General features: G+C 52.9%; 1 protein-coding gene across 1 annotated transcript; it reads right to left on the bottom strand.

Moving 5' to 3' along the window:
• Positions 1 to 207: 207 nt before the first annotated feature.
• On the bottom strand, positions 208 to 21,691 carry LOC310912070 (uncharacterized protein). The gene is made up of 19 exons (XM_083866282.1): positions 21,593 to 21,691; positions 19,954 to 20,043; positions 19,310 to 19,475; positions 18,116 to 18,314; positions 17,797 to 17,906; positions 17,372 to 17,508; positions 16,863 to 17,006; positions 16,271 to 16,342; positions 15,656 to 15,721; positions 15,029 to 15,254; positions 6,386 to 6,453; positions 5,368 to 5,485; positions 4,858 to 5,056; positions 3,957 to 4,066; positions 3,519 to 3,664; positions 2,868 to 3,014; positions 2,245 to 2,316; positions 1,226 to 1,291; positions 208 to 1,104 (listed from the first exon to the last, which is right to left on the bottom strand). Exons 2-19 carry the CDS (start codon positions 20,035 to 20,037, stop codon positions 871 to 873), a joined length of 2,364 nt encoding a protein of 787 aa, XP_083722408.1. The 5' UTR covers positions 20,038 to 20,043; positions 21,593 to 21,691; the 3' UTR covers positions 208 to 870.
• Between the last annotated feature and the right edge of the window lie 3,063 nt (positions 21,692 to 24,754).

Raw genomic sequence — 24,754 nt, 5'->3', positions numbered from 1 at the left:
GGAAGTGTCAAAGCACAGGCTCCTGAAATCCCCTTTGAGCATTTATTTTGGAGGGATTCTCTCCACCTCCAGGTTTGCAGCAAGCAGCACGGTGGGACGGGCAGGGGACATCAGCCTGGCAGCAGCTTCCTGGGGGGACGGTGGCCCTGCAAGCCAGCCCAGGGCATTTGGGGTCAGCAGCTCCCAGGGATGAGGGAGGGACCTAGGGACCTCTGGCCCCTGAGTCCCAGCCCAAACAATGCAGGCAAGTGCCTGCCTTGGCCCAGATGGAGACTTCCACTTCCCTGGGGACTTGTCCTGGGGGAAAAAGGATTCTCCAAACCCAACCTGAACCCCCCTGGGCTGCAACCTGGAGCCAGAACCCCTCGTTGCATCACCTGTTGCTGCTGCCAAGAAGGGTTTGGCCTCATCCATCCCCTCTATTCCTTTGTGTGCCACGGCTGGGGGGCTGCTCTCAGCCTGTCCTCCCACAGCCAGACCCAACAGGCCCAGCTCCCTCTCACCTCCTCAATCCACAACCCACTGGGCGGCCACTGTGGGGTCACAGCAGGGTCCCCACGTCCCCCTGGCACAGCTCAGGGTCAGCACCATCATGTTGGGGCCCTTCCAGCAGGGCTGGTGCCTCGGCTGTCCCCGGTGCTGCCCTCCCAGCACGGTGCCACCGGTGCCTGAGGAGCTCCCAAGCGAGGAGGAGAGAGCCCAACAGCCAAAGGATGCATGGAAAGCACCATCACCACAAGCGTGTCAGGTCAGCAGGAAGGAGGGGACAGCAGGAGGGAGGGGACAGCACGGAGTGTCCCACTCCGCCTCGGGCTGTTCCAGCTGAGGACAGGGGCCCGGCCACCGGCGCCTCCCCCGGGAGCTGCCGCTCTACCGGGACCCCTCCATCAGCTCCAGCATGCTGCTGTAGAGGCGCCCGGGGGCGTCCAGGCCCCACACGAAGTCCAGGTGGTTCCAGTCGGGGATGTGGGTGTAGGTGACGAGGTGGGTGATGCGGGGCAGCAGCAGGAGGACGTCCCTCCTGTCAGCTGCCCAGTCCTGCCCTCCCGACCACACCGCCGTGGGCACCGGCATGTCCTCCACGCGGTACGAGGGCGGGGTGTCCTGGGGCGACACGGGGGACTCTCAGTTGGTCAATCCCTGGCAGCCATTCTGGCCCTGCACCACCCTGGAGAGACCCCCTGGCAGCGTCTCCAGCTGCCACTGCTGCCACTGCAGCTCCTACCTGGTGGTACTTGGCTGGGTTCTCACTGCCATAGTCAAAGGCTTTGAATTCTCCCGATTTTAACACCTGGGAAGAGAGGATGGGTCTGCTGTGGGAGGCCAGTGAGTGCTGCTGTGTAGGTCTCACATCTCAGGGCCCCCTCGAGGCACCTGTCATGAGAGGGTGCTCAGAAGAGGTTTGTGGAAGTCCCTGTCCTCCCCCTGCCCATCTCCAGCCATGGCAGCTGGCTGGGGACAGGCAGCACAAGGAGAGGTGTTGGTGTCCTCACCCGTGGGACATTGCAGGAGGAGATGGCATCCCTGCAAAGCCGGCCTTTCTACCTTTTTTACCAGGGTGGGTTTGTGACCTCTGGCTCCATGCCTGTCCCTAGCCATGGGCTGACAAACTGAAGTGTTGCACATGACTCCTTGGCTGCCCCAGAGCCGTGCTCTTCCCTCTGGAATCCTGCTCACCACCAGCTGTGTGTGCAGGGTGCTGCTGGAGTGCCTTCAACAACCTGATCACCCTTTTCCAGCTCCCATTACTGTAATCTGGCTCTGCAAGGAGGCACATGGGTGGGGTTCTCCAGCCTGACCCCGTTTCCAGCAGGGCCAGTGCTGAAGCTGCAGAGTCAACCTCCAGGGTGTCCAGGGACCCCTTTCTTTGGACAGGGGGAGATGTTGTTGGGTCCCCTTTTCCTCCTCATCCAGTTCCTCCAGCCTCTCCTTGGGCTTCCACCCACCAGCACCATGGTGCCCCCAAGTTCTGCTTTGGTGACTCCTGGGGGTCTCAGCATCCTTCTGTGGCCTACCCATCCTGTCCCTTGTCCTGCCTAGCGCAGCACTGTGGTGTCCCCTGGTCCCCAGAGCCACCAGGGCAGCTCATCCTGCATCCAGCACCTCTTCTAATTTCTTGCCTTTACTTTCTTGGGAGCTGCCAATGTCCGAGATCCCTGAACTCTCACGTCTGCCCTGGGCACAGCAGACTCTCAGTGAAGGCCCCATCCCAGGCTGAAGCCCTGGATGTGTCAGGGATCCTACCTGGGCCCAGTGGATGATGTTTTTGACAGAGGTGCCATCCGGGTAGTGGGATGTGTACACGTCCAGCCGTGTCTGCAAGGAAACATATCCCAGCTATTGTTGCTTTCCACCGGATGGGAGTGGAGTGGCAGCTGCCAGGTGTTTCCCAGAGCAGCCACTGCTGAGTCATGCTGCCTGAAGAGCTGGACTGGGTTCAGGAATATAAATTTCATTGAAAACCCATTGCTGTGAGGCAACATCGGGAGGAGAGTGATTGGGATGACAGATGAGCTCCATGAGACACCTTACTTGGGCTCAGGGGCTGTGCTCAAGGCCTCAGTGACTGCCTGAGGTCACCCAAATGTAGCTTAGAGCAGGGGCTGCACCCCAGGGTAATCACAGTGACAGGCAGCCCTAATTCAGAGGTGCTGTTGAGGGCCATCTGGCCACTGACATTTACCCAGCAGAGCCTGGGGGCTTTTCCTGTCCCAAGAGGAAAAGCATCTGGCTGAGGGAACACGTGTTGCCCGTGCAGGTTCTGCTTGCTGTGAGCACTGGGGGTGAGTGACTGTAGCAGGCTGGGCAGGGGAGGGCAGGGAACAGTGGGCCTGGCACCCTCATCCCCACTGGCATGGCACACCCACCATGTTGAGGTTCTTCTCGTTGTAGCCCCCAAGCAGGAAGAGGAGGTTGGCACAGGGCCTGTGCAGCAGCGAGTGGCTGCACAGCTCTGGGAGGAACCGCCACAGCTTCATTATCCGCAGGGACGCGTCCGTTCTGCCGAGCAGCAGCTGCGGGGGCAAAGGGTGACCTGCATTTCCTGCCCTTCCCTCCCTGCAGCCCAGGGACTGTGCCAGCAGCCAGGCAGTCAAGGGAATATCCAGGAGTCAAGCCTCCTGCCCCACAGAGATGTGCACAGCTCAGTGCAGGGGTTGATGCTGACTGAACACACACCAGGGAAATGAATATTCACAACTCTCCCCTTTCTCCCCACCTCCCCCAAGCACTGGATCTGTTTTTCATGGAATCAACATGGCAAAGTTGCTCTTTTCCAGGTGTTTAGCCTAGCATCCCTGCAAGTGGCCCCGTATGAAGACCATGTTTATACTGCAGATGGAAAGAAGACGTGCTCAACAAGGCCGTCCAGGACTGTATGTGCACCTGAATTGTATCTGTGCTAAGAAATCAGCAGGAATTCACTGTTTTCTGCTGCATCAGAGGGGCTGTGTTTGGACATGATCCCTTCTCTAGAACCAGCCAGTTTGGGGGCAGGAGGGCACGGAGTAATCCCTTACCGGAATCATCTTGAGCTTGTTGTCCAGCAGGAGCTGCATCCTCATGAGTGGACTTCTGGCGTGCTTGGGTGCCACTACTGGGGCCAGGGCAAAAAACATTTTGACTTTCTCAGCCAGTTCGGGCATGGATGAAAACGCAATAAATGCTGAGAAAACAGAAAAACAACCTCAGGCTTGCTCCGTCTTTCCTCAGGTGCTTAATCTGGGGGTTCACTTGGACCCAGCTCTGTTTCATTAACTATCTCCTCTTGGAAATCTGAGATCTCTTGTCACCTTTCTGCTAAAAGTTGGCGCAAGAGATGCCCAAAGGGTGGCAACACCTTTGTTCCCTTGGCCGATGGGGCACTTCAGTGGTTGTTAAGCCCCTCTGCTTTCTGCTGACAAACACCACAATGAAGTTTTTTGAGTCAGGGTGGTGGGTGACCCCTCAGAACGCACCAATTGTGCAGCCCTGGGAGTAGCCAACGTAGTGGAGCTGCTTCTGCCCCGTTTTCTGCAGCACAAAGTCGATGGCGGCCGGGAGGTCATACATTGCCATGTCGTGGAAGCTGCAACACAGGAGGGAGGTGTTGGCTATGAGGCAGCAACAGGAGGGCAAACTTACCTTGAGCTGCCTTGCCTTGCCCAGCTTTACGTCTGGGGCTGATTGTCCAGGAGAAAATTCCTGGCATGGATCCCTCCTGCCATGGCATCATCTCCCCTGAAAGGGCTTAGTCCTCCCACGGCTGTGGTGAGCAGTAAATAACCTTGTGCAGAGCCTGGCCAGCATTCCAGTGCCATGCCCAGCCTCTCTGCAGACCCAGAGCTGGCTCCCACCAGGATTACAGCAAAAGCTCTGCTCCCTGGGATGCTCCTTCCCAGAGGGAAATGGAGAACTGGTTCCTGCCCATGTGCCTGGTGATGTGGTGAAAGGCAGACCCTGCTGTGTGTTTTTCTAAAAACGTCTTTATGAGCCTGGGGATTCTGCTCTGAAGATCAGCTCTGGAGAGGCAGTAGCAGCTTTAGAAGGGGGGACAAGGGCCAACAAGGTCTAGGAGCAGGGGAGGTGGCAATGACAGTTGTGGACACCTCAATGGTGTCCCTGTGGAGGCCCCCGAGGCAGGGCTGATGTCCCTGTGTGTCCCCATGCAGGCAGCAGTGCCCTGTGCTCTCGGCAGCTGCAGGGAGGTGCTGGAACTGTGTCAGCAGGCAGGTCTGCTCAGATCCCTCCATCCTCCCCGGAGGAGGCTGTGCCAGGGATTAGGTGCTCTGACTTGCCTGCTGGGAGGCACTACCTCTGCCTAGAGCTTGGTGACAGGCAGGAAACACCTCCAGGCTTTTGTAATGCGCTTCAGCCCACCTGAAATCCCAGAATTCCACCTGGTCAGCTGAAAGGTGCTGGTGTCTCCGGGACCACCTCGTCCCTCGGCTGTTTCCCAGCCACACATCGTAGCCAGAGTCTGCTAGGATGAAGCCAAGGCTGTTGTTAGCCAGGTTTTCCACCCAGTGGCTGCCTTCTCCAAATATCCCGTGCTGGAGGAACACGACTGGCTTGGCCTCTGGGTGCAAAAGAAACAGCACATTTCATTGAACCATTGAACCATTTCATTGATTCTCTCCATTCACTCACCCCAAATCAAGGCCAGTAAAGCCTCCTTCTTTCGCTGCCAGAGAATGTGCAAAATGTGCATTTTGACAATTTGTTCTGGTGCTACAGCTTTGAGTGTAAATTGGAGAAATGCCACAGATTCAGTATTTTTGCTTTAACAACGACTGTTCCCCCGGCCTGTCCAGGTTCATCTATTCCCCTGCTTACATTCAGGGCTTTTTTTTTTTTTTTTTGCTGGCTCTGAGTGAAATGGAGCTGTACCTCTGTTCTTAGACTTTTCTCTCCCATGAGGAATTCTGTTCAGGCGGATGTAGTAGCCATCATGAGTCAGGACTTCATACTCCTCACTGGGGTACCCTCTGTGGCTGATGATTTGGCTCTGGGGGAAGAAAAACCCAGGCGGGAAACTGACTTGAAGAGCACCTCACTTGGTAAAATGGAAGTTCTGGGGCATGGTTTTGCCCAGGCTGTCTCTGGATCAGCTGAGGACTTTTTGTGACAGGGGATGATGCTCTGTCCAAACCTCACCCCAGTGACCTGCCCAAGGGAAGGGGAGATGCTTGGCCATGGGCAGGAGGCGAGCTGGTGCCTGCAGGGCTTGAAAGTGTTCCAAACACGATGATTGAAACCGAAAGGATTTACTGACACAGCTGACCCGGCTTTACCGACGGCTGGCACCGCTTTCCTGACGGCTGACACCAGGCTCCCTGCTGATGTACCGGGCAGATAAGGTGGTGGGGCAGATGGAACCTGCCGAGCTGGGCTGACTGGAAGGGCAGTGGGATAAACCCCATAGGTTTCGTTGCAGGGCTCCTGAGGCTCTGCCTGAGCTTTATTTATGCTGAAAATTCCACAGATTGGGAAGTTTCCTGCTGGTAAAATCCCGCTGTGGTCGTGCCCACAGGTTGCTGTATGCTCCCTTTGTCACGAGGTTGGCAGGAAAGATGAAATGCAGCAAATTTCCCACCTCTTGGGTCCCACCAAACCCAGCTCCAGAGCCTCCCGGGGCTCCCTGGACACGGCTCTGAGCTATTTGCTGCAGCAAATAGCTACCCTCTGGGGAGGTATCTGATCAAATCCAGTCTGGGATCATCCTCATCTCTAACTGCCCTGCTGGTAATTGCACTTAATTCTGCTGGGAGGAGGAGCTTGTTAATGATGGTGTGGAGGAAGCGTCATATCACAGCAGCTCAACACCTCCAACCCTCTCCAACCCTCTCTCCTCCAGCTGAACGTGCCCAGGCTTTCAGAGAGGAAATTCTAAGTTTTCCTGACTTACAACGTTCATGAGGGTCTCAGGATTTAGAGGCTTTTTCTGCTCAGTGGCATCTTCAGAGTTGGTTGGCGCTTGCACGAGAAACAGGATTGCAATGAACAGCCACATCGTGTGCCTGTGTAAATCATAGTAACAACAACAACAACAATAAAATTTATGGTAATGACAGTAATAATAGGAGCAACAGCAGCAAAACCAGTGATACCGATGCTGCTGTTGTAATCATTGTTGATTATTATTGTTACTAAAATTGATATGAATGTTTCTTTCTACTTGGTTATGATGGGCTAAGCTCCACACATATCTGAAGATCACATGTAATTTTCTGGGCCAGGAAAGTGGAGGGAATCCCCAATCTGAGTTTTCTTTGCAGTCCACATGAGATTTTTTTATACTCCTCTGTACAGACAGGATCTGGTACTAGACAGGAGCCTTTTATATATTTTTAATGCCTGTAAGAGAACGAGCTGTGCAAAACAAGAACTAAACCGATACCTTTGGGCCAATTGTCTCACAGAGGAAATTAATCTAAAGAGGGATTTTATCTAAAGGGAAGGAACATGTTTAGTGTGGCTGGGCTATGACTATGTCTATACTTTTCGTGGGGTTTTTTTGCTTAGCTTTTGTACCCAAACCCCACTGTAAACAGAAGGATCTGAAACGAAATTGGCAGCCTTCTCATAGGAAGGCTATTGGTTAAGTAAGTGTAGCCTGAAAACAACCAGAAACCTTTTTGATGACCTTAGATGCTCCTGAGCTGAGCAGAGGCCTATTTTTAATGCACACAGTTAATATTTTATATGATTTCTAATGTTTTTCCAGGCTCTCAAAAGTGAGAGCTTACCTTCAGCCCAGCAGCATGAATTGGGAATTACTTTCTGCCTCCCTCCTTCTGCTCCCAGCGGATCTCCCGCACCACGAGACTTTCCTGCCCTCTGAAACATTCCCAGCGAACCTACCTGGGGTATCACCAAGATGCAAGTTAAGACCAAAAATAAAAAAGAGTGAGCGATGCTTTTTTCCCCCTCGGGGCAGCTCCAGAAGGACACAAACCTGAAGGACACAAAGGAAAAAACGTAACCAGGCAGAGCCCACTTCTGACCAGGCTGGTGGTGGCACTGCTGGTGGCTCTGTCATCACCGGAGTTAAAAGGACCAGGCTGTGTCACAGCCCAGCCACGCTGCCACCCTGCTGTCCCCCATCACATGCCCTCCAATTAGCAGATGTGTGCTGATCACACTCCTGTGGCACCTCCCTCCGTGTGGCCGTGACTTTCATGCTTGTAAAGGATTGCATTTCCAGAGCGCAGCCAGATTGGTGCGCTCAGGAATTCCAGCTATGGAGTTGCACCTTAAGCTCATGATAGCCACGGTTAAAATAAATAAATAAATAAATAGACAACAGCTTTTCTTTGTAAAGGGTCATTTCCTAACTCCCAGGGCAATTTCCTGTCTCCCAGGGTAATTTTGAAGAGCTCCTGGTGCAACAAAAAAGCTTGGGCTCTACCATCTTTACAAAGCCTCCTCCCCAAGGACACCCCGAGGACAGGTCAGGCCTCACTGCCTGCCTGGATGGGAGACACTTGGTCATCCCACTCCTTGTGAAAAGTGACAGTAGGGTCCAAAAGTGTCATGTTAGCAAGGGGCAATTTGCAAAAGCTCTGCAGGGCTTTTGGGAAAAGAAACCAGGCTGAGTGTCCCTTCTGGGAAAGCACCAGGCTGAAGGTCTCTCCAGCATCCCGTGGTGCAGGGGAGAGCTGGTGCAACACCTCTGCTTGGCTCTGCAGAGCCACAGGAATTACACAGAGCAAAGGTGTTTGTTCCCCACCTGCAGCCCGTGACCGCCCAGCCTACGCCTTTCCCTACCTTGGTGGCCACCAAGAAGCCTGAGCCTGTGGCCAGCTCTGCTGGATGGAGTGTGCCTCCCCTGGCTGTGGATTCGGCTGCCTCCCGGTGCTGCTGCCAGGGAGGAATGTGGGTTGTGAAAGGCAGCCCAAGCAGGCTCGTGTTGCTCCATCTCCACGCTGTCATTTTCTGGCGGTGTCACAGCTCCTGGTGACACACAGGGACTGCGTGGGTGCTTCCCTCCTCATGGCAGGCGTGGCCAAGGCCTTCACTCCTTCATTACCTTCTGCATCTGTGCCTGCCCTGGGCTTCTGGAAATGGCTTCCCTCACCTGAGAGCACAGAAATCCCACTATAAAGAGTCAGGGAGTCGTGGAATGGAACCCATCTAAGTTGGAAGGAGCTTAAAGCCCATCCCATTCCACCCCCTGCCATGGGCAGGGACACCTCCCACTGTCCCAGGCTGCTCCAAGCTCTGTCCAATGTGGCCTTGGACACTGCCAGGAATCCAGGGGCAGCCACAACTTGTCTGGGAACCTGTGCCAGGTCCTCCCCACCCTTCCAGGGAACAATTCCTTCCTAATATTTCACCTAGCCCTGCCCTCTGGCAGTAGGAAGCCATTCTCCCTTATCCTGGCACTCCAGTTTCCAATGCAAGGTTGCTCTCCATCTTCCCTGTATCCCTTCAGGCCCTGGAAGGAGCTGTGAGGTCTTCACACAACCTTCTCACAACCCCAGCCCTCCCAGCCTGGCTCCACAGGGGAGGTGCTCCAGTCCCCTCAGCATCTTCACGGGCCTCTCTGGACCTGCTCCAACAGCTCCATGCCCTGCTTATGTTGGGGGCACCAAAACTGTGCACAGGTGGAGTCTCACCTGAGTGGGGCAGAGGGGCAGAATCCCCCCTCCCCTGCTGCCTTCCAACTCCACTACTCATTCTCTAGTGGAGGTACTAAGGAGTAGTGATAATAGTAATAAAATAACAGGTTGGAAAGGCAGCAGAAACTTCTGTGGCATCCTCAGGAGATGCAATGAGGCCATTGGAGCACTGTGTCAGTGCTGAGGTGAGCACCTGGAATTATTCTACCTGTAGTGGAAAGAGAGATGCAAAATAAAGCAGCTGGATTTTTACTGAGGAACTGTTGTGTAGCTTAGTCAAAGAAGAATGAAGACTTTTGGGGACTTGAAAGAGGTTGGGTTTAGATGGGATATTGGGAAGGAATTGTTCCCTGGGAGGGTGGGCAGGCCCTGGCACAGGGTGCCCAGAGCAGCTGTGGCTGCCCCTGGATCCCTGGAATGTCCAAGGACAGATTGGACGGGGCTGGGGCAACCTGGGATAGTGGAAGGTGTCCCTGTCATGGCAGTGGGGTGGACTGAGGTGATATCTAAGGTCCCTTTCAACCCAAACCACTCTAGGATTCCACAATTCTCAGAGGGGTGTGTGTCCAGGTGGGCTGGTCAAGGTGAAATGGAAGGCAAAGGTTTCCAGCCAACATCCATGTGCTTCCTGGGCTCTGCCTGAGGCACAAACCCCATATTTTTCTTGGCCTTTGAGGCCCTTGAAGACTCAAAAGTTCCATCTTCTGGTGGGGTGTGTTGCTTCTGCCTCTTGTTAGTGCCACACTTCATAGATATTCAACAGCATTACTGCTGGATGCCTTTCATGTTCCCCTTTGAGGCATCACAGGACTGCAACCCCACCTGCTGCTGGCACAATAGGAAGAGAAACAGCCCCTGGGATCAGCTGTGTCCCCACTGCCATCCCACAGGTGCAGGTCTGCTGCTGCTGAGTCACCTCCTCTGAGGCACACCGTGGCACCAGCAGCACGTTCCTCAGCCCTGGAATTGGGGTTAATCATGTCCTGGGCTCTCCGTGCCCACCTTTCCTCCAGGGCATGCAGGTGCCCTGCTGTTCCTCCTGCTGCTTTCCCACCTGTCCCAGCCACCAGACTGTGTGCCCAGGGTGCTGCCTGGTGCCTCTTGCCAAGCACAGGGGTAAACCAGCCACAATCATCTGGCCCTGGCACCCTGAGCTGGGAAAGGGAGTGTCACCCTGATTTTAGCAATAAGGGAATGTCAGTTCTTGTGCAATTCCTGCCAGATAAGCACAGCTCTCTTGCAGTAACCTTGGAGAACACAGCCCAAGTTAAAGAACCTGATGAGGGAAGGAGTCCTTATCTGCTTGTTCCTCTCCTGGTTTAAAGTCCCTTTGGCTAGGCTGGGATATCTCTGGTTTACATGTTTAGCACAGGTTTTGCCCATGCTAGAGTTGCACAGGGGAGCTTCAGGAAACTGTTGATCTTTTCACAACACCGTGTTGGAGTTGTTCATGCAATCATCCCATTTGCTGTAATGAAATGGAATAAACAAAAGCATAAACGTTCCTGAATGTGGATTGGGAAATAGGGGAGATGTGATCAGTGGTGCTTTTTTTGGTCTGGTAATTCCTCCCCTGTTCCTGTGTTCAGAAGAGCCCAGAACAACCCTGAACTTCTTGTACTTCTTCCCTGTTCTCCCTTCATTGTACAATTGGCTTTAAAGTGTATTTTACAGCTAAAAGAGTTTGATTTGTGAGTGAAGACACCCGGTACAACATGAGCAAAATTTCTCAATAAAAAAATTCCTACAGTTTTCAGATGTGGTGCTGTAGTGTTCTTGAGATTATTTTCTAGCATACTGGAGAGAAGCTGATCTGGCTCAGCTTTGCCAAAGCCCTGATCAGAGCTATCAGAGATGTTTGGGGAGCAGGAACATGTCCCACAGGACATATTCCAGGGTCAGGGATGATCAGAGAATCACAGAATGAGCCAGGTTTGAAAAGACCTTATGAGATTATCAAGTCCAGCCTATGACCTAACAGCTCCTCATCAAGCAAACCATGGCACTGAGTGCCATGTCCAGTCTTCTTCTAAACGAGTCCAGGGATGGTGACTCCACCACCTCCTGGACACATGATTCCAGTGCCCAATCACTCTTTCAGAGAAGAATTTTCTCCTGATATCCCTGGCACAGATTGAGGATGTGTCCTCTCATTCTGTCTTGCCTGGGAGAAGAATCACCATGATCAACACTGGCTTGTGAAGTTTTGGAGAAAATCACATCTGATCTTGAGTTCAGCTATCTGTAACTTTCCATGGCCTTATACCATCCACCTGCTTGAAGTCTCACCATATGAAAATGCAAATCTCAAAGACCAGAGTCTTTCTCTCTCTCAGAAGTTCATCTAATAAACTCAAAAGAAAATTTTAAAATTACATTGGAAACAACACAGAAGTTGCTGCGAGTTTCTGAAATAAGAAAGCAAAGTGTTTTCAACCAAATGAAAGCCTAAATCTACTCAGCAATGCCTCTGGAAATCGTAGTCAGGCTGTTAAGGATCAAAAAGATGTGAAAAGGCTGCACACCATCTGTCATAACTCGATGAAACCTTGTCCTAGATTAACTCTGGGACAAATCAGTTTCTAAATAACCCCACAGGCCAGTACATTGCTTAAAGCAGACACCAGGGCAAGCTTTGGATTACTTGCCAAAGCACCACTTCTCTGCAAGCCTGTGTCTGTGGGAGGGAGGCTGTGGTAGGGGAGTTTAGCACCTTTCCAGTGTGGGCACAGCCTGGAGCTGGCCCTGTGCTCCACTTCACAACCCCTCTGTGTGCTGCTGTGCTTTGCATTGACTGTGTGGTGGTGGGAAGTGATGGATCAGGCAGCAGGGTGACACTGCTGTGCCCTGAGCAGCATGTGACACGGCTTTAAGCCCTCGTGGCCTTGTGTGACACGCTCTGCATGAGCACATCTGGGAGAGAATTGAATAAGAGGCTGAGTGACCAACATCCTCCCCATGTGGAGGTGTGTGACTGAGGCTGGTTTGCCCACACAGGGAGGAGGAAAAGGGTGGTGAAGGCTCTGTGCTGTGCTGGGAGCTCTGAGGGTGAGAAGGTGAATTGATCACTATGAACTGGGATATGTAGGACATTGATCTGTTTGAGCAGGTCCAGAGGAGGCCACCAAATTGGTCAGAGGGATGGAGCAGCTCTTCTGGGAGGAAAGGCTGGGAGAGCTGGGATTGTTCAGCCTGGAGAGGAGAAGCTTTGGGGTGACCCAATTGTGGTTTTCCATTTCCTGAAGGAGATAGAAGATCATGAAGAGAGACTGTTTTAAGGGGATGGAGTGCCAGGACAAGGGGGAATGGCTTCCCAGTACCAGAGGGCAGGGCTGGATGGGATATTGGGGAGGAATTGTCCCCCGGGAGGGTGGGCAGGCCCTGGTACAGGGTGCCCAGAGCAGCTGTGGCTGCCCCTGGATCCCTGGAAATGTCCAAGGCCAGGGTTGGACTTTGGGGCTTGGAGCAGCCTGGGACAGTGGAAGGTGTCCCTGCCATGGCAGGGGGTGGAATGGGATGGGCTTTAAGGTTCCTTCCACCCAAACCATCTGTGATTCTATGATTCTGTGATACCCTGTGCAACCACCACAGAGCTGTCTGATGGTGTTGGACTTGCCTGACAGACCTGAGACATGCAAAGGACTCCAATCCTGCCACGGCCATCCCAGGAGACGGAATTTTGCAATATTTATTCTGCAAGCATAAATTAATTTGCTTCCAAAACACACCTCTTCATCCATTGCTGATCCTTTAACAGCAGGGGGGAAGCAAGTACCAGAACCTGATCAAGCCAGAATTTCACCAAAGTGCTCAGAGGGGAATGAGGAGAATGCACTGCAAACACTGAACCAGGTAATTGCAGAAGTGGCAGAAACTTTATAACCTGAACAGAAAGAGACTAAACCCTGGACTTTTAGTGAGTTTTCAGAAGCTAAAAGTTAGTGCTTTTAAACTAAACTTGAATAAATGGCAGGTGGGGGCATGGTTTAGTGGTGAGCATGGTGGGGTTTGATGACCTTAGGGGTCTCTTAAGGATTCCATGACTCTAATTTCCTGCCAGCTTTTCAGAAGCTTGCAGGGGAAACATCCTGCCAGCATCTTTGTGTGTTTATTTGCCAAGGTGGAGAGGTCATCACACTGATATCCGTGGCATGAGCAAAGTGCAGTCCTGTCAGATGCTGCTCCAGGGCACGGCCCTGCCGTGAGCAGCTGATCACAGAGAAAAAGGTGTCATTACAAATATCCTAAGTGAGGCAGCTAATCACTGCCAATCCAGGCAGATCCTATCTCACCTACAGCCTCATTCCTGCACCCTGGGATTACCTCACCCTGTCCTGTTTTCTTCTGTGGTCAGTTCCAGCTGTAAGGGTAGAAAGTGAAATCCTTTAGGGATGGTAACTCGAGCAGAGCTCGCTGCAGTTGTCCCACAAGGCACCACCAGCTCTGTGCTACCATCTCCAGTCATCTGGATGAAACTCTGCTGCTAAAACCCCACAGTCTGGCTCTGGACATCACCCCTGCTGGGCTCCATACCCTGCTCAGCACCCACCTCTTCCCTGCAGGGAGATGCTGGTGGCACTGTGGGCATCTGCCAGCACGATCAGCCACTGGAAGTTATCCCTGAGCAGGAGGAGCATTGGGCAAGCAGGTCTCCTTCACCTGCACATGTGCTGAAACCCCCCACACCCACAGGATCATGGAGTGGTTTGGGTTGGAAGGGACCTCAAAGCCTGTCTCATCTCACCCCTTCCACTGTCCCAGGGTGCTCCAAGCCCCAGTGTCCAACCTGGCCTTGGGCCCTTCCAGGGATCCACATCTTCTCAGGGCACCCTGTGCCAGGGCCTCCCCACCCTCACAGGGGACCATTTCTCTAGAGTTTTAACCTCTAGCTAACACTCCAGCCACACAGAGCCCAGTAGACCCTATCCAATTTATTGTTATTATTATTATTACATATTTGTAGAAAGAGAACCTTATCCTTTGCTCTGCTTGCTCCCAGGCGTATTTTAAGAAGATAGTTACACAAACCAGCAAGCTCACAATTCCTCCTCTGATCAAGATATTTTTAACAATTTAATCCAGAAGCTGAAAACAGATTTAGACTCGTTACTGCTTTCCACCACACTCTTCTTCTGTCTCACCCCTGAGAGGCAGCAGAAGGTGGCCTTTGCAGATGGGTTTGTGCCTCAGAATAGCTTAAAGTGGTGCCAAACGGTGTTTCCTGGTAGAACTTCTTGAAACTTCTTTGTGTATGAGTAAGATTATCCAAATCAGCATGAATCTGAGAAAGATGTCCCCTTTGATAGTAAAATGGCGAGTTCTCATGGGAAAAAAAAAACTTGTCGCCACTCCTCATTGTCACCAGGCAGGGAGTTCATAGCTCCTTCCAACTGTGAATGGAGGCAGTGAGTGTTGGGATGTTGGGATTCTTGGTGTGGAAGTGTTGCCAGAAGGTGAATAAAGCTGCACAGGACCCATCCACCATGTGGTTTCATCCCAGCAGACCTGCTCCTGTGGGCTCACACCAGCATCCAGGAGGGCATGGAGCTTCTGTCCAGCTGTTTGCAGCTGGGAACCCAAGCTCAAGGAGCCCAGAGTCCACAGGGGCCACCAGGAGCCAAATTCCACCGAAACTGGTTGTTGCTGGGAACCTGTGTGAGTGAGGCACATGGGAGACTCGGGGTGTGAGGGCCACGCTCAGCTTCTGCAGGGACCTGTTGAACCTCAATCCAGAGTGCTTTCCCAATCATTGGAATGGGCCAGAGTAATATCAATCCAGACAAAGTGTAGTAGTTTATTGAGCTTTTTACCTCCAATTTTTCTTCACTTTTTTTTTCTTTTTTTTTTTTTCTTTTTTCCCAGATGAAAGAAACCACAGAAGTCATTGAGAAGCCAACAATCACTGCCACTGCTCCAGCTCTAGGTGCCCTTCTCCATCAGGTCAAGCATTTCTCTGTACACCTGCTCGTAGACCTGCTTGCCCCAGAGGAAATCGAAGTGGACAAATTCGGGGATGTACTTTATGTAGGCAATGTTGGAGATCCGGGGCAGGGTGATGTTCACATCCTCAGGGGCTGAAATCCAGTCCTTGCCCCCATACCAGGTGGCCAGTGGGGTTTTCATCTTCTCCAGCTCATAGAAGGGAGGAGTGGTCTGGAGGACAGGAGGGAGGCAAAGGGCAAGCCAAAAGTTCAAAGTGGATCCTGATGGCTGCTTGGAATTTCTCCCTTATCCCAAGGGATAGAGGAGGAACTATCACCAGGGAGCCTCACTATGACTTGGGTTCCTGTTCTTTTCACCAGAGTCATCACTGAATGACTTTTTTTTAATAGAAAACATGCTTCCCTATATAAAGTAAATTCCATTAATACCGTGTAATTCATAGAATCACATGGAATGGTTTGTGTTGGAATGGGCCTCAAACATCAACTGCCGTGGGCAGGGCCACCTTCCACTAGCCCAGGCTGCTCAGTTCTCCAAATTAAGTCTCTTCCACTGCAGTATTTTCACTGAAATACTGATTTATTTTTCCCCTGAGCATGGTTCTCTCTTACCTGGTTGTAATGAAGCATGTTGTCACTGCCATAATCATAATACTTGAATTCCCCTGTCTGATAGAGCTGGAAGAGGAGAGTTACATTTATTATCCATGCATTGGAAGGGTCTCTAAGAAAGATAAAAGAGGTGATGGGGAACTGCACTGCTCCCTCCTGCCACCAAGGCTCAGGGAAGTGAGTTTCATATCTGGTACTGATTTTGGGAGGAGGGCTCAGCCTTGGCATGAAAACCCACAGGGAAGAACCTGGTGTACAACCAAGAGCCTCAAAGGAGACATGAATCAGACCTCTGAGCAAGCTTTTTGTGTCAATGCCATCAGCAGAAGGATGTGAGTAGACTGTTATCTATAATGAGTTGCATCATTAGTGCTCTTACTGACCCTCAGCCTTTACTCTGGCCTCTCCTGTCCTGGTTTATCACCACTCTTTGTTCCACCTCCACCACCTACAATCCCCAAGGAATCCTGGACCTCTTTTGTTGGAATCAATAACTTCATCTGCACCAGTGTCTCAGGGCAGCTCTCCTCTCCCTCCCTTACACAGCTCTGCAGGGGGATCAGTGGGGGATTGTTCCCAGCCCCTGAGCAGAGAGAGGGGAACACCAAGCGTTACCTGGCGCCAGTGCAACATGTTTTTCAGGGATGTGGAGTCAGGGTAGCGGGCCAGGTAGACATCAACACGGCTCTGCAAGGAACCATGGGAGAGGTTTAGTCTCTGCTCCTCCCCGCCCCTCCCCCCCCCCCCGAAAAAATCCACATTCAAGATAAAACCAAATAAAATACAACCAAATAAAATAAAACCAAACAAAAGAAAGCCAAATAAAACTGTGTCCAGTAGCCACACGAGCCTCACCCACATGCCCACACAGAGCTGCAGAGCTCCCTGCAGTGAGCTGAGCAATTCCCATGGGAGGCTGAGCCATGCTGGGAGTCTGTCTGCTTTCCAAGGCAAAGTAAAGCTCCCTATCTCGTGCTCAGGATCCTTTTACAAAGACAAAGCCCAGCTCATGGCAGTAGCTCTGTGTGTTGTTCCTAACATGTTTCCTCCTTGGAATGTTAAGGAATGGCACCAACGCTTTACTTGAGAAACCCCCACCCTGGTGCCTGAATTTTTCTACCAATCAAAGATGTGAAAGGCCAAGTGGAGGCAGCAGATGGACAGTGAGGAAGGGGATCTCTTGAGAGGGAGGCTGGAGTGTACATACCACGTTCAAGCTGTTGGTAAACCCACCAGGCAGGTAAAAGACCAAAGAGCACACAGTTTTCATCACGGGGTAGGTGCACAGTCTGGAAATCACTTGTTTCAAGACCTCATCCTTATCAAAGACCACTGTGTGTCCTAAAATGAGCTGTGGAAGTCAGAGGGGTGTATCAGTGGCATTCACATTCTTTTTTGCCCCCAGGTGCTCCCCACCTCTTTGCTCACCCCTGAAAGTTGCTGACAACAACATTTTGGCTTTTCAAACAGGGCCCTGGAAGAGCCCTGATCTTCCTAGGAGAGGTTTCTCTTGGGAGAAGGGACCCCTAACCAATTCCTATTAATAGTTCTCTGATTCAGGCTGGACAGGAAGATGATTTATCTGCCCTCCAGGCTCACAGCACACGCACAAACACATGGAGCAGGGAGATGGAAGTGATGTACAAGCACTTTGTGTCTCAGGGGACCTTCCCAGTCCCTCCTCCCCCTCACACCTCACGTGTGGTGAGGACATACCTTAATCAGCACCTCGGGAAGGTCAAACACCCTCACCAAGGGTGACTTCATGTTTGAGTTCACGGTGATCGGAGCCAAGGCAAAAAACATCTTGATTTTGCGATCCAGTTCGGGGAAGGATGAGAAGGCAATGAAACCTGTGTGAGGGAGAAGGAAGCAGACCCTGCCCTGTTGTTTCTGAGGGAGCTGTTGACTTCCAGGTGTGTGTGCCCATCAGAAGGCCCCTCAGAGGTGGCTCTAGCAGCACCAGGTGTGGGGCTGCCTCTGCTCAAAACCCTTCTGTTAAAGCAATTACCTGCTCTTCTCCCTTTTGTTGTTTGGAAACACCTGGACATTACCCTCCCTGACCAAGGTTTTGGGAACACTCCCAGACTGGGGGTTCACAGCTGATGTGACTCTGCCAGGTCTGCTCTCCTCCTCAGTACCTGTGGTAGTGCCTTGGGAATAAGCCACGTAGTACAGCTGCTCCTGCCCCGTTTTCTGCAGGATGTAGTTGATGGTGGCTGGAAGGTCATACATGGCCATCTCATGGAAGCTGCAGGGGAGACAGGCACACGACAAAATCACCCTTGCTGACTTTGCCTTGTGGCCACCTGGGTGTGGGCAGGAGCTTTGGCAGGAATGGCCAACCCAGTTTCTGCCCTCTGGGAGAGGGAGTGACTGTCAGGAGCAGCCCTCCTCCAACCTGCAGACACTGCTGAGGGCACCAGGGACCTGTCCACCCTCCAGCTTCATGGAAAATACCTGTAAGCTGAGTATTCCTGCTGATGGAATTCAAACTCCTGGTGTTTCCGTGACCAGCTGTTCCCCCGGCTGTTCCCAATCCAGACGTCGTAGCCGGAGTCGGCGAGGATGAAGCCCAGGCTGGTGTTGGGCAGGTTGGTGACCCAGTTGCTTCCCTCCAATACCAGCCCATGCTGCAGGAGGACCACAGCCTTTGGAGCTGGAGGAGGAAGAGGAGTCGTCATTTTCTCTGACCATGAGCAAAATTCACATCCAGGTATTGCTGTGGCAGAACCCCCCTGGGATGTGACACCAGTGCAGGGACATGGTCACCTCTGTCCCCAGTCTCTCTGGGGAGGTGTTTCTGAACAAGGCCAGGGCAGAGACTGGAAATCTGGGGGATTTTTACATTCATTTCCCATATACATATGCTTACATGTACATTCTTCCCAGGGGAGGGACACACTGCCAAGGACTGGGCATCACCCCACCATTCCTCTGAGACAGTGCAGAACAGGAAGATCCCAAAAGGGTGAGATGGCATTGAATTGGACACAGGAAGGATGCAAAATAGTGAGATGGCATTGTACTGGCTGCCTGGTTTGGTTTCCCTTCCTGACTAATTGCTTTTTGCTGCTCCACTGTCTGGCTTTGAGCTGAGGTAAAACCTGGGGCAAGATTTCCCTGTCCCATTCATTCTCCTTCCTCTTTGGAGCCAGTCCTCTCAGAGCAAGGTCAGCATGATGGGCACCTGTGGGCCTGATATTTTCTGAGCCTGAGAATTGCTGAGCTCTTCCCAAGGGAAACTTTTCAACAGTTCTCTTTTTCCCAAAACAACCTTGTGTAAACAATATTCCTTTCCCATAACAACAGGTGTTGTTTGCTATTTCTGTTACTGAGTCAATGGCAGAGGTGTCAGTCCTATGGACCAATAATCTGCCTTCTTAGCACAGCATGTTATATAAGGGCTGAATGAATTGTAAATAAACCTTCTGATTTTCTACTGCCTTCTGACTGGAGTCAAGCATCTTTATTTTGTGTCCTATTCCAACAGGCATCTGCATTTCTTCTGCTCCTGAGGCTATTTGCTGATTTTTCCTAGAGGGAAAGCTGCCTTCTGGGGGACCCAGCCCACGGTGAGGTAGCCTTGACCTACTCCAGCCCAGCAAAGCTCTCAGGGTGCCTGGAGCAGGCAGAGCTTCCTGTGGTACTTACGGGGACAGAACATGTTGGATGCCTGCTCCCCTGCCTTGCGGAGGAGGCTGAAGCTCTCCGGGTTGTCTCTGCCATGGGGAATCCTCTGCAGGGTGAGGTAATAGCCATCTTCTGTCAGCACCTCGTGCTCCTCATAGGGGTACCCGTGGTGCTGGACAATTTCACCCTGTGGGAAGGGAAGGACAGCATGGGACAGTCCCCAGGGAGGGAAGGTCTCTGTCCTGAGGGGTGGCAGGGCTTGGCTGGGCAAAGCCATCAGTGCTGGTGGTGACTCCAGGGGGAGGGTGGGATCAGGACCCCCCAATGTCCCTTCAACCAACTGTGGCAATGCCACGACTTCAGACAGAATTTTTGGCAGGTCCCTGAGCAGGTCTGGTGAAGAACTGTCACTTTCTGTGTTGCAAGCAAGAGCAGGGCAGCACAGACAGCCAAACCCTGAGCCTGAGAGGGCTGTCCTGACCAAACCTGCTGACTTGGAACAAAGCCCCCCCATAAATATCTGCCATAAATCTCTGTGTACGTAAGAACAGGGAGACAAATATCTAACAAAATCCTCTGTGAAGACACACAGAGCCTGTGGGTCTTGCACAGATGATGACAGCACAGGTAACTTGCACAACCAAGCAGGGAAAGAAGGGACTTACAACATCCATGGACACCTCGGGGTTTTCTTCTGGCCTTGCAGCGATGAACATTAAACAAGAGATGGTGAGGAACAGCCCCGTCATGGTGCTCTGCAAAATGTTGTCATGAACAGTGTGAGAGACTTTGCTGGCACTGGCACAGAAGCTGGGAGGAGTTCTCTTGTTGTGCACTGCACTTCCATCAGGATATTAACCTGACTCCTCAACAGCTGAAATGGTTTTAAAACTGAAGTCCTCTAATCGGTTCTGAAAATGGCTCATTTTGCTGATCTTGAACAAAGCCAGAGCCCAAATTCCATCACATTTTAATCCATCAGGCCCTCGTATTCAGAAGCACACATAGGTACAGGTAGATCTGTATGTGCCCAGGCAAACCTGGTTTTCGAGGGGGTGATTTTAGATCATTCATTTTATATAATGTCTTGGATAGTTGGAAGAAGAGGTTGCTTTGTCCCACTGATAGCTGAGCTAAGGAGGAGTAAACCACCCAATTTTAAGTTGCAGGGCCATATTCTTAAGAAGAAACCAAATAATGGAGATTGTTTGGGCTCTCCTTATGGCTGAGAGAGACCCTGGGATAGTCCTGCTGGTTTTTGCAGACATGAGTGAAATGCCATCTCAGGACACCCCTGTCCTTCCTGGGAAGGGTTTTGGTGTCTGCTTCCACTTGTTCCTACCCCAAAACCTCCCATTGCTATTTTACTTCATGGAAGCAGAACCACAGAGTGCTTTGGGTGGAAAGGGACCTTCAAGATCATCTTATTCCAACTCTTCTGCCATGGACAGACCCCCTGCCACACAGGAACGGGTAAATTTGCTGGAGGCACCAAATTCGCAGCAGAAACACTGAAACACTGCCTCAGCTACTTAGAGGAGTTCAACGGCGTGGAGCAATTCAGCAGAGACCTGCCGAATTGCCCCCGGCTGCCTGTGCCGGGGATCTCTCACACAGCCCTGGTGAAAGAGAGGGGATCTGGGAGCAGGTTTCTGTCCCTTCCCGGCTGCCCCTCATCCTCCCCTTGCCCTCCTGCGTGCGCGGGACAAAAGCCCCCCGCTCCCTGTGGTGTCCCCGGGATGGGAGAGGAGGAGCAGCGCCCCTGCCCCGCTGGGGACACGCTCCGCTCACCGCTGCGGCTCCCAGGGGTGGCCGTGCCCCCACCGAGGGTCCCCATCGCCCCCCGGGGCTCCCCACCATCCCCCCGAGCCCCCCGGGGTGGGGTCTGGGGCAGGACCCCTGGCTGCGCGAGCCTCCGGGCTCGTTATCCTTTAGCAAACCAGCGGAGGCTGAACACATTTTTGTGACGTAGCGTCAGCAGAAGGACGTGCGAATTCCAGGGAAGAGCCTCGCCTGGGATGGGGATGGCCCTTTCCTCTCCACAGCCGGCTTGGGAAAAGATTCCCTTTGTGAAACGTCCCTCATCGCCTCGAGAGCCCCCGGCGGCCCCCGAGAGGTGCGGGAGATGACAACACCCCTTCCAGCAGCGGCGCTGAGCCCTCTCCGGACGCTCCCGCTGCCCTCCCGAGCAGGGACATTCCTTTGGAGCCAGGGCTCCCGGGAAAGCGCCGCTGTCCCACCCCTGGGGCTCTCCCGGCGCCCACAGCTCTGTCCCAGGGATGGGCACAGGGAGGAGGGAATTACCCGTGGCGGTCCAGGGGCTGCGGCACAGGAGGTGTCTCTGTCCCCGATGCCCCCCGAGCTGAAGGTCCCCGCTGCCCGCGGACACTGCTCTCATCGGGCTGTTATTCCCTCGGCTCCCCGGATTCGGGAGCGTCAGGAGCCGCCACTCCCTCTGATCCCTCCTCCTCTGAAGGTGTAATTTACCTGAGGGATGGAGTCTGCTCCGGCAGGAGCCACCCTCCCTGCCTGGGCTGCCTCGGGAATGTTTCCGCGGCCCTGCAGAGCAGCTGAGAGCTGTTACAAATGGTTATTTCCGCCTGATGGAGTCATTTGGCCCCGGCCATGACCTCTGTGAACCTGAGGATGGGGAGCCTCTGGGCTCTCCACTGGGACTGGCTTTGGCTCAAGGGGCTGGTGCTGGTGCCCTGGGTGCTGAGGGTGAGTGGGACCAGCCTAGCTCATCCCAGTAAACTCCAGTGGGAAAGCCACCCAAGCTCCTTTTGACTCTTCCTGCAGCCTCCTGGTATGGAATGAGCCTGAAAATGCAGAACCTCCCAGTCCCAATAGTGTCTCTATAGAAAAAAAAAAAGAGAAATGAATCCATCCCTGGGCAGGGAGGAAGCTGTGGATGGAGACTGCTCATCTTGGCAGGTTTCCCCTCCTGCCAGCTGGTGATGCCTTTGGCCAGGAGCTGCCTGGAGCCTGAGGAGGTCCCTGCAGGGATGGTGATGGGTCACACGAGCTGTGGGTGTCATTTTCAGCACCTCTGCCTTAGTGGCCACCTCTCCACTCCTTGCCCAGGTGCCCAGTCCTTGCTGCAGGGCCTTGGTGCTAACTGCACCCCGTGGGATCCCTCCTGCAGTCAGCACCTGCCAGGCCTGGTGCAGCCACACTTGCTCAAATGCAGACAGGCTTTGGAAAGCCTGAACAGCTCCACCTCTCTCTGGAGCTGTAATGAGTGCTCTTCACCGAGGACTAGCTGGAGACAGAAGCCCTCCCAGCTGGCTCACCCTCAAATGAGCAGTGGCTCAGAGAAGAATCTGATTTTTCCCCTGCAGGGAGAGGAGGAAAGGTGGAAAAACAGGATCAGGTATGCCCCAACGAGGAAAAAACCACTCCCACTTCCTCCCAGCACCTACAGAATTTGCCTTCCTTTTGGGGACAGGACATCAGAAAGGCTCCTGTGGCCACTCCTGGTCCTGGCATCAAGTTTGGGGCCATGTTAGTGGGGAGTCCCCCAGGGTGAATCACTGCACAGCCTATTAAGGCAGGAGCAAATCAGAGAAAAAAAAAATGGGATAAAGATTAAGAATTCTGAGCCAAGCTTATTCCAAAGGTTTTAGCAGTTATTTTATTTTCCTCCAATGAGCACCCACTGAAAAGCACGGGAGAGGATTACTGGAAAGCAACCAGAGGGTGAACACTGGGGCTGGTTCCCACCAGAGCTGCTGCTGGGACAGGGCTGGTGTGACCACACTGCGAGTCCTGGCAGGAAACATCCCCCACACAGGGGCAGAGAGGGACCTGAGACCCCCTGCCCCACGCTGCTTTCAGCTCAGGGGCTTTCTCCTACATTTCCTTGCACTTCAGCTTGCTGCTGTCTGGCCATGAGGGCACTGAGGCCTGGAGTGGTCCTTGTCCATGGGATGGTGCTCTCCAAAGGAAACAGGAAAGCCTGGGCAGCAGAGGGTGCTGTGAAAGTGCTGGAGAGGGAAAGGAGCTCCTGCCCAAACCCTCAAGGAAAGCGTTGCAGTTTGGTATATCGAGAAACCCCAAACCCACCAAACCATGGTTGTTCAGGTCTCCTTGAGCATGAGGTGGCAGGAGCTCTGTGGGGATGGAGCTCTCTCCTGGGAGAGGATGGGAAAGGGCAGCCTGGGCCGGCTACAGACAGCAACATCAACATCTTGTTTGTGCTGCTTTGCCCTGCTCACAGGAGTGGTTCTGGTGCCTTGATAAGCCATGCTGTTATCTCAGGCCCGCAACAACCCTCTGCAGCTCTGGGGCTGTCCCTGATGGAGGAGAGGTTGGACTACAGATCCCCAGAAGCTGCTGCTAGCCAGTGTCACCAACAATGCCCTGGCTGGCTTTACTTTCCTTCTTCCTGCAGTTGTGGAGGAGTAGGAGGGGAAGAATAAGCCCCTGCATTGAACCCTCTGTACTTTCCATCTGATTTATAAAGGTTTTTGGCATTCTCCTGTCACAGAGCAGGTGGGATGTTCCTTTCTGTGGGTGCAATCAGTGCTGTTGAGTTTAATTCAGTGAGAAAGTTGGGCTCAGGTTTTCCTGCTTTGTCAGTAGAAGGATGTAAAGTCTGCCAGTGAAAAAATCCCACCCAACCCCAAAACCCCAGGCCACCCCTTGTTTGCTTTCCTCCTTGGCCAGGGGGCCAAGCAAGGGTCTGTGTTGAGCTCCCTGTCTCTACCTGATCATTTCACTGCTCCTGTCACTAAACCCCTCCCTACCTTCCCTCTGGAGCTATTTTGCAAACTAGCACAGGTCAAGGGTGGAAGGACTTTATTGGCCTCAAGGAGATGCAATTGTCCCTTGGGTGCTGGGCTGAGAGTGGCAGAGCAGGGAGATGTGGCTGTGGCACTGCTGCTCCCAGCCCAGGACATGGGTCTTCCCACCCGTGTGTCCTCTCAGTGTCTCTCAGCTCCTGCTTGGTGGGGGAAAATGTGTCCTGGCTCCAGCTGTGATTGTCCTGGTTGTTGCCCATGCACATGCTGGTGAGGAGCTCACAAGTGGGACATGATGAGAAGGATTTGTGCCGCAGCTGAGATGAAAAGCAGAGGGCTCAAAGTTTTCTGGAGGTTTTCTGGATTTGCCAGGTAACCACTACAATATGAAACTGTCCATCCAGTGGACAGCTGCCGTGGAGCTGGGGGATCCCCCACAGCTCAGGCCTGGCCCCAGGGCTGCCCTGCTCATGCATTTCAGGCTGTTTCCCTTCGGACAGCCAGGCTTTCTGTGCTGCAGCTGTGCCTCTGGGGCTCTCTCTGTGCCTCTCCAAACAGGATCTAGCCTCTTGGGACCCCTTTGAGCAAGAGGAATAAGCCATTGGGTCCAGTTGAGCTGATGCCTTAAGTTTCGGCTTTCATGTATTTCACACTCTGTGCTGCCCAGGGGGGCAGTTCTGAGCTCACAGTCAGTGTCACTCAGCTCTGCACAGAGCAGGGACAC

Source organism: Zosterops lateralis, assembly GCF_965231275.1.
Source record: "Zosterops lateralis genome assembly, chromosome: 8".
In the NCBI taxonomy this organism is placed as follows: Eukaryota; Metazoa; Chordata; class Aves; order Passeriformes; family Zosteropidae; genus Zosterops; species Zosterops lateralis.
Note: the sequence above shows the minus strand (reverse complement) of the source record. Positions and strands in the feature narration are given on the sequence as shown.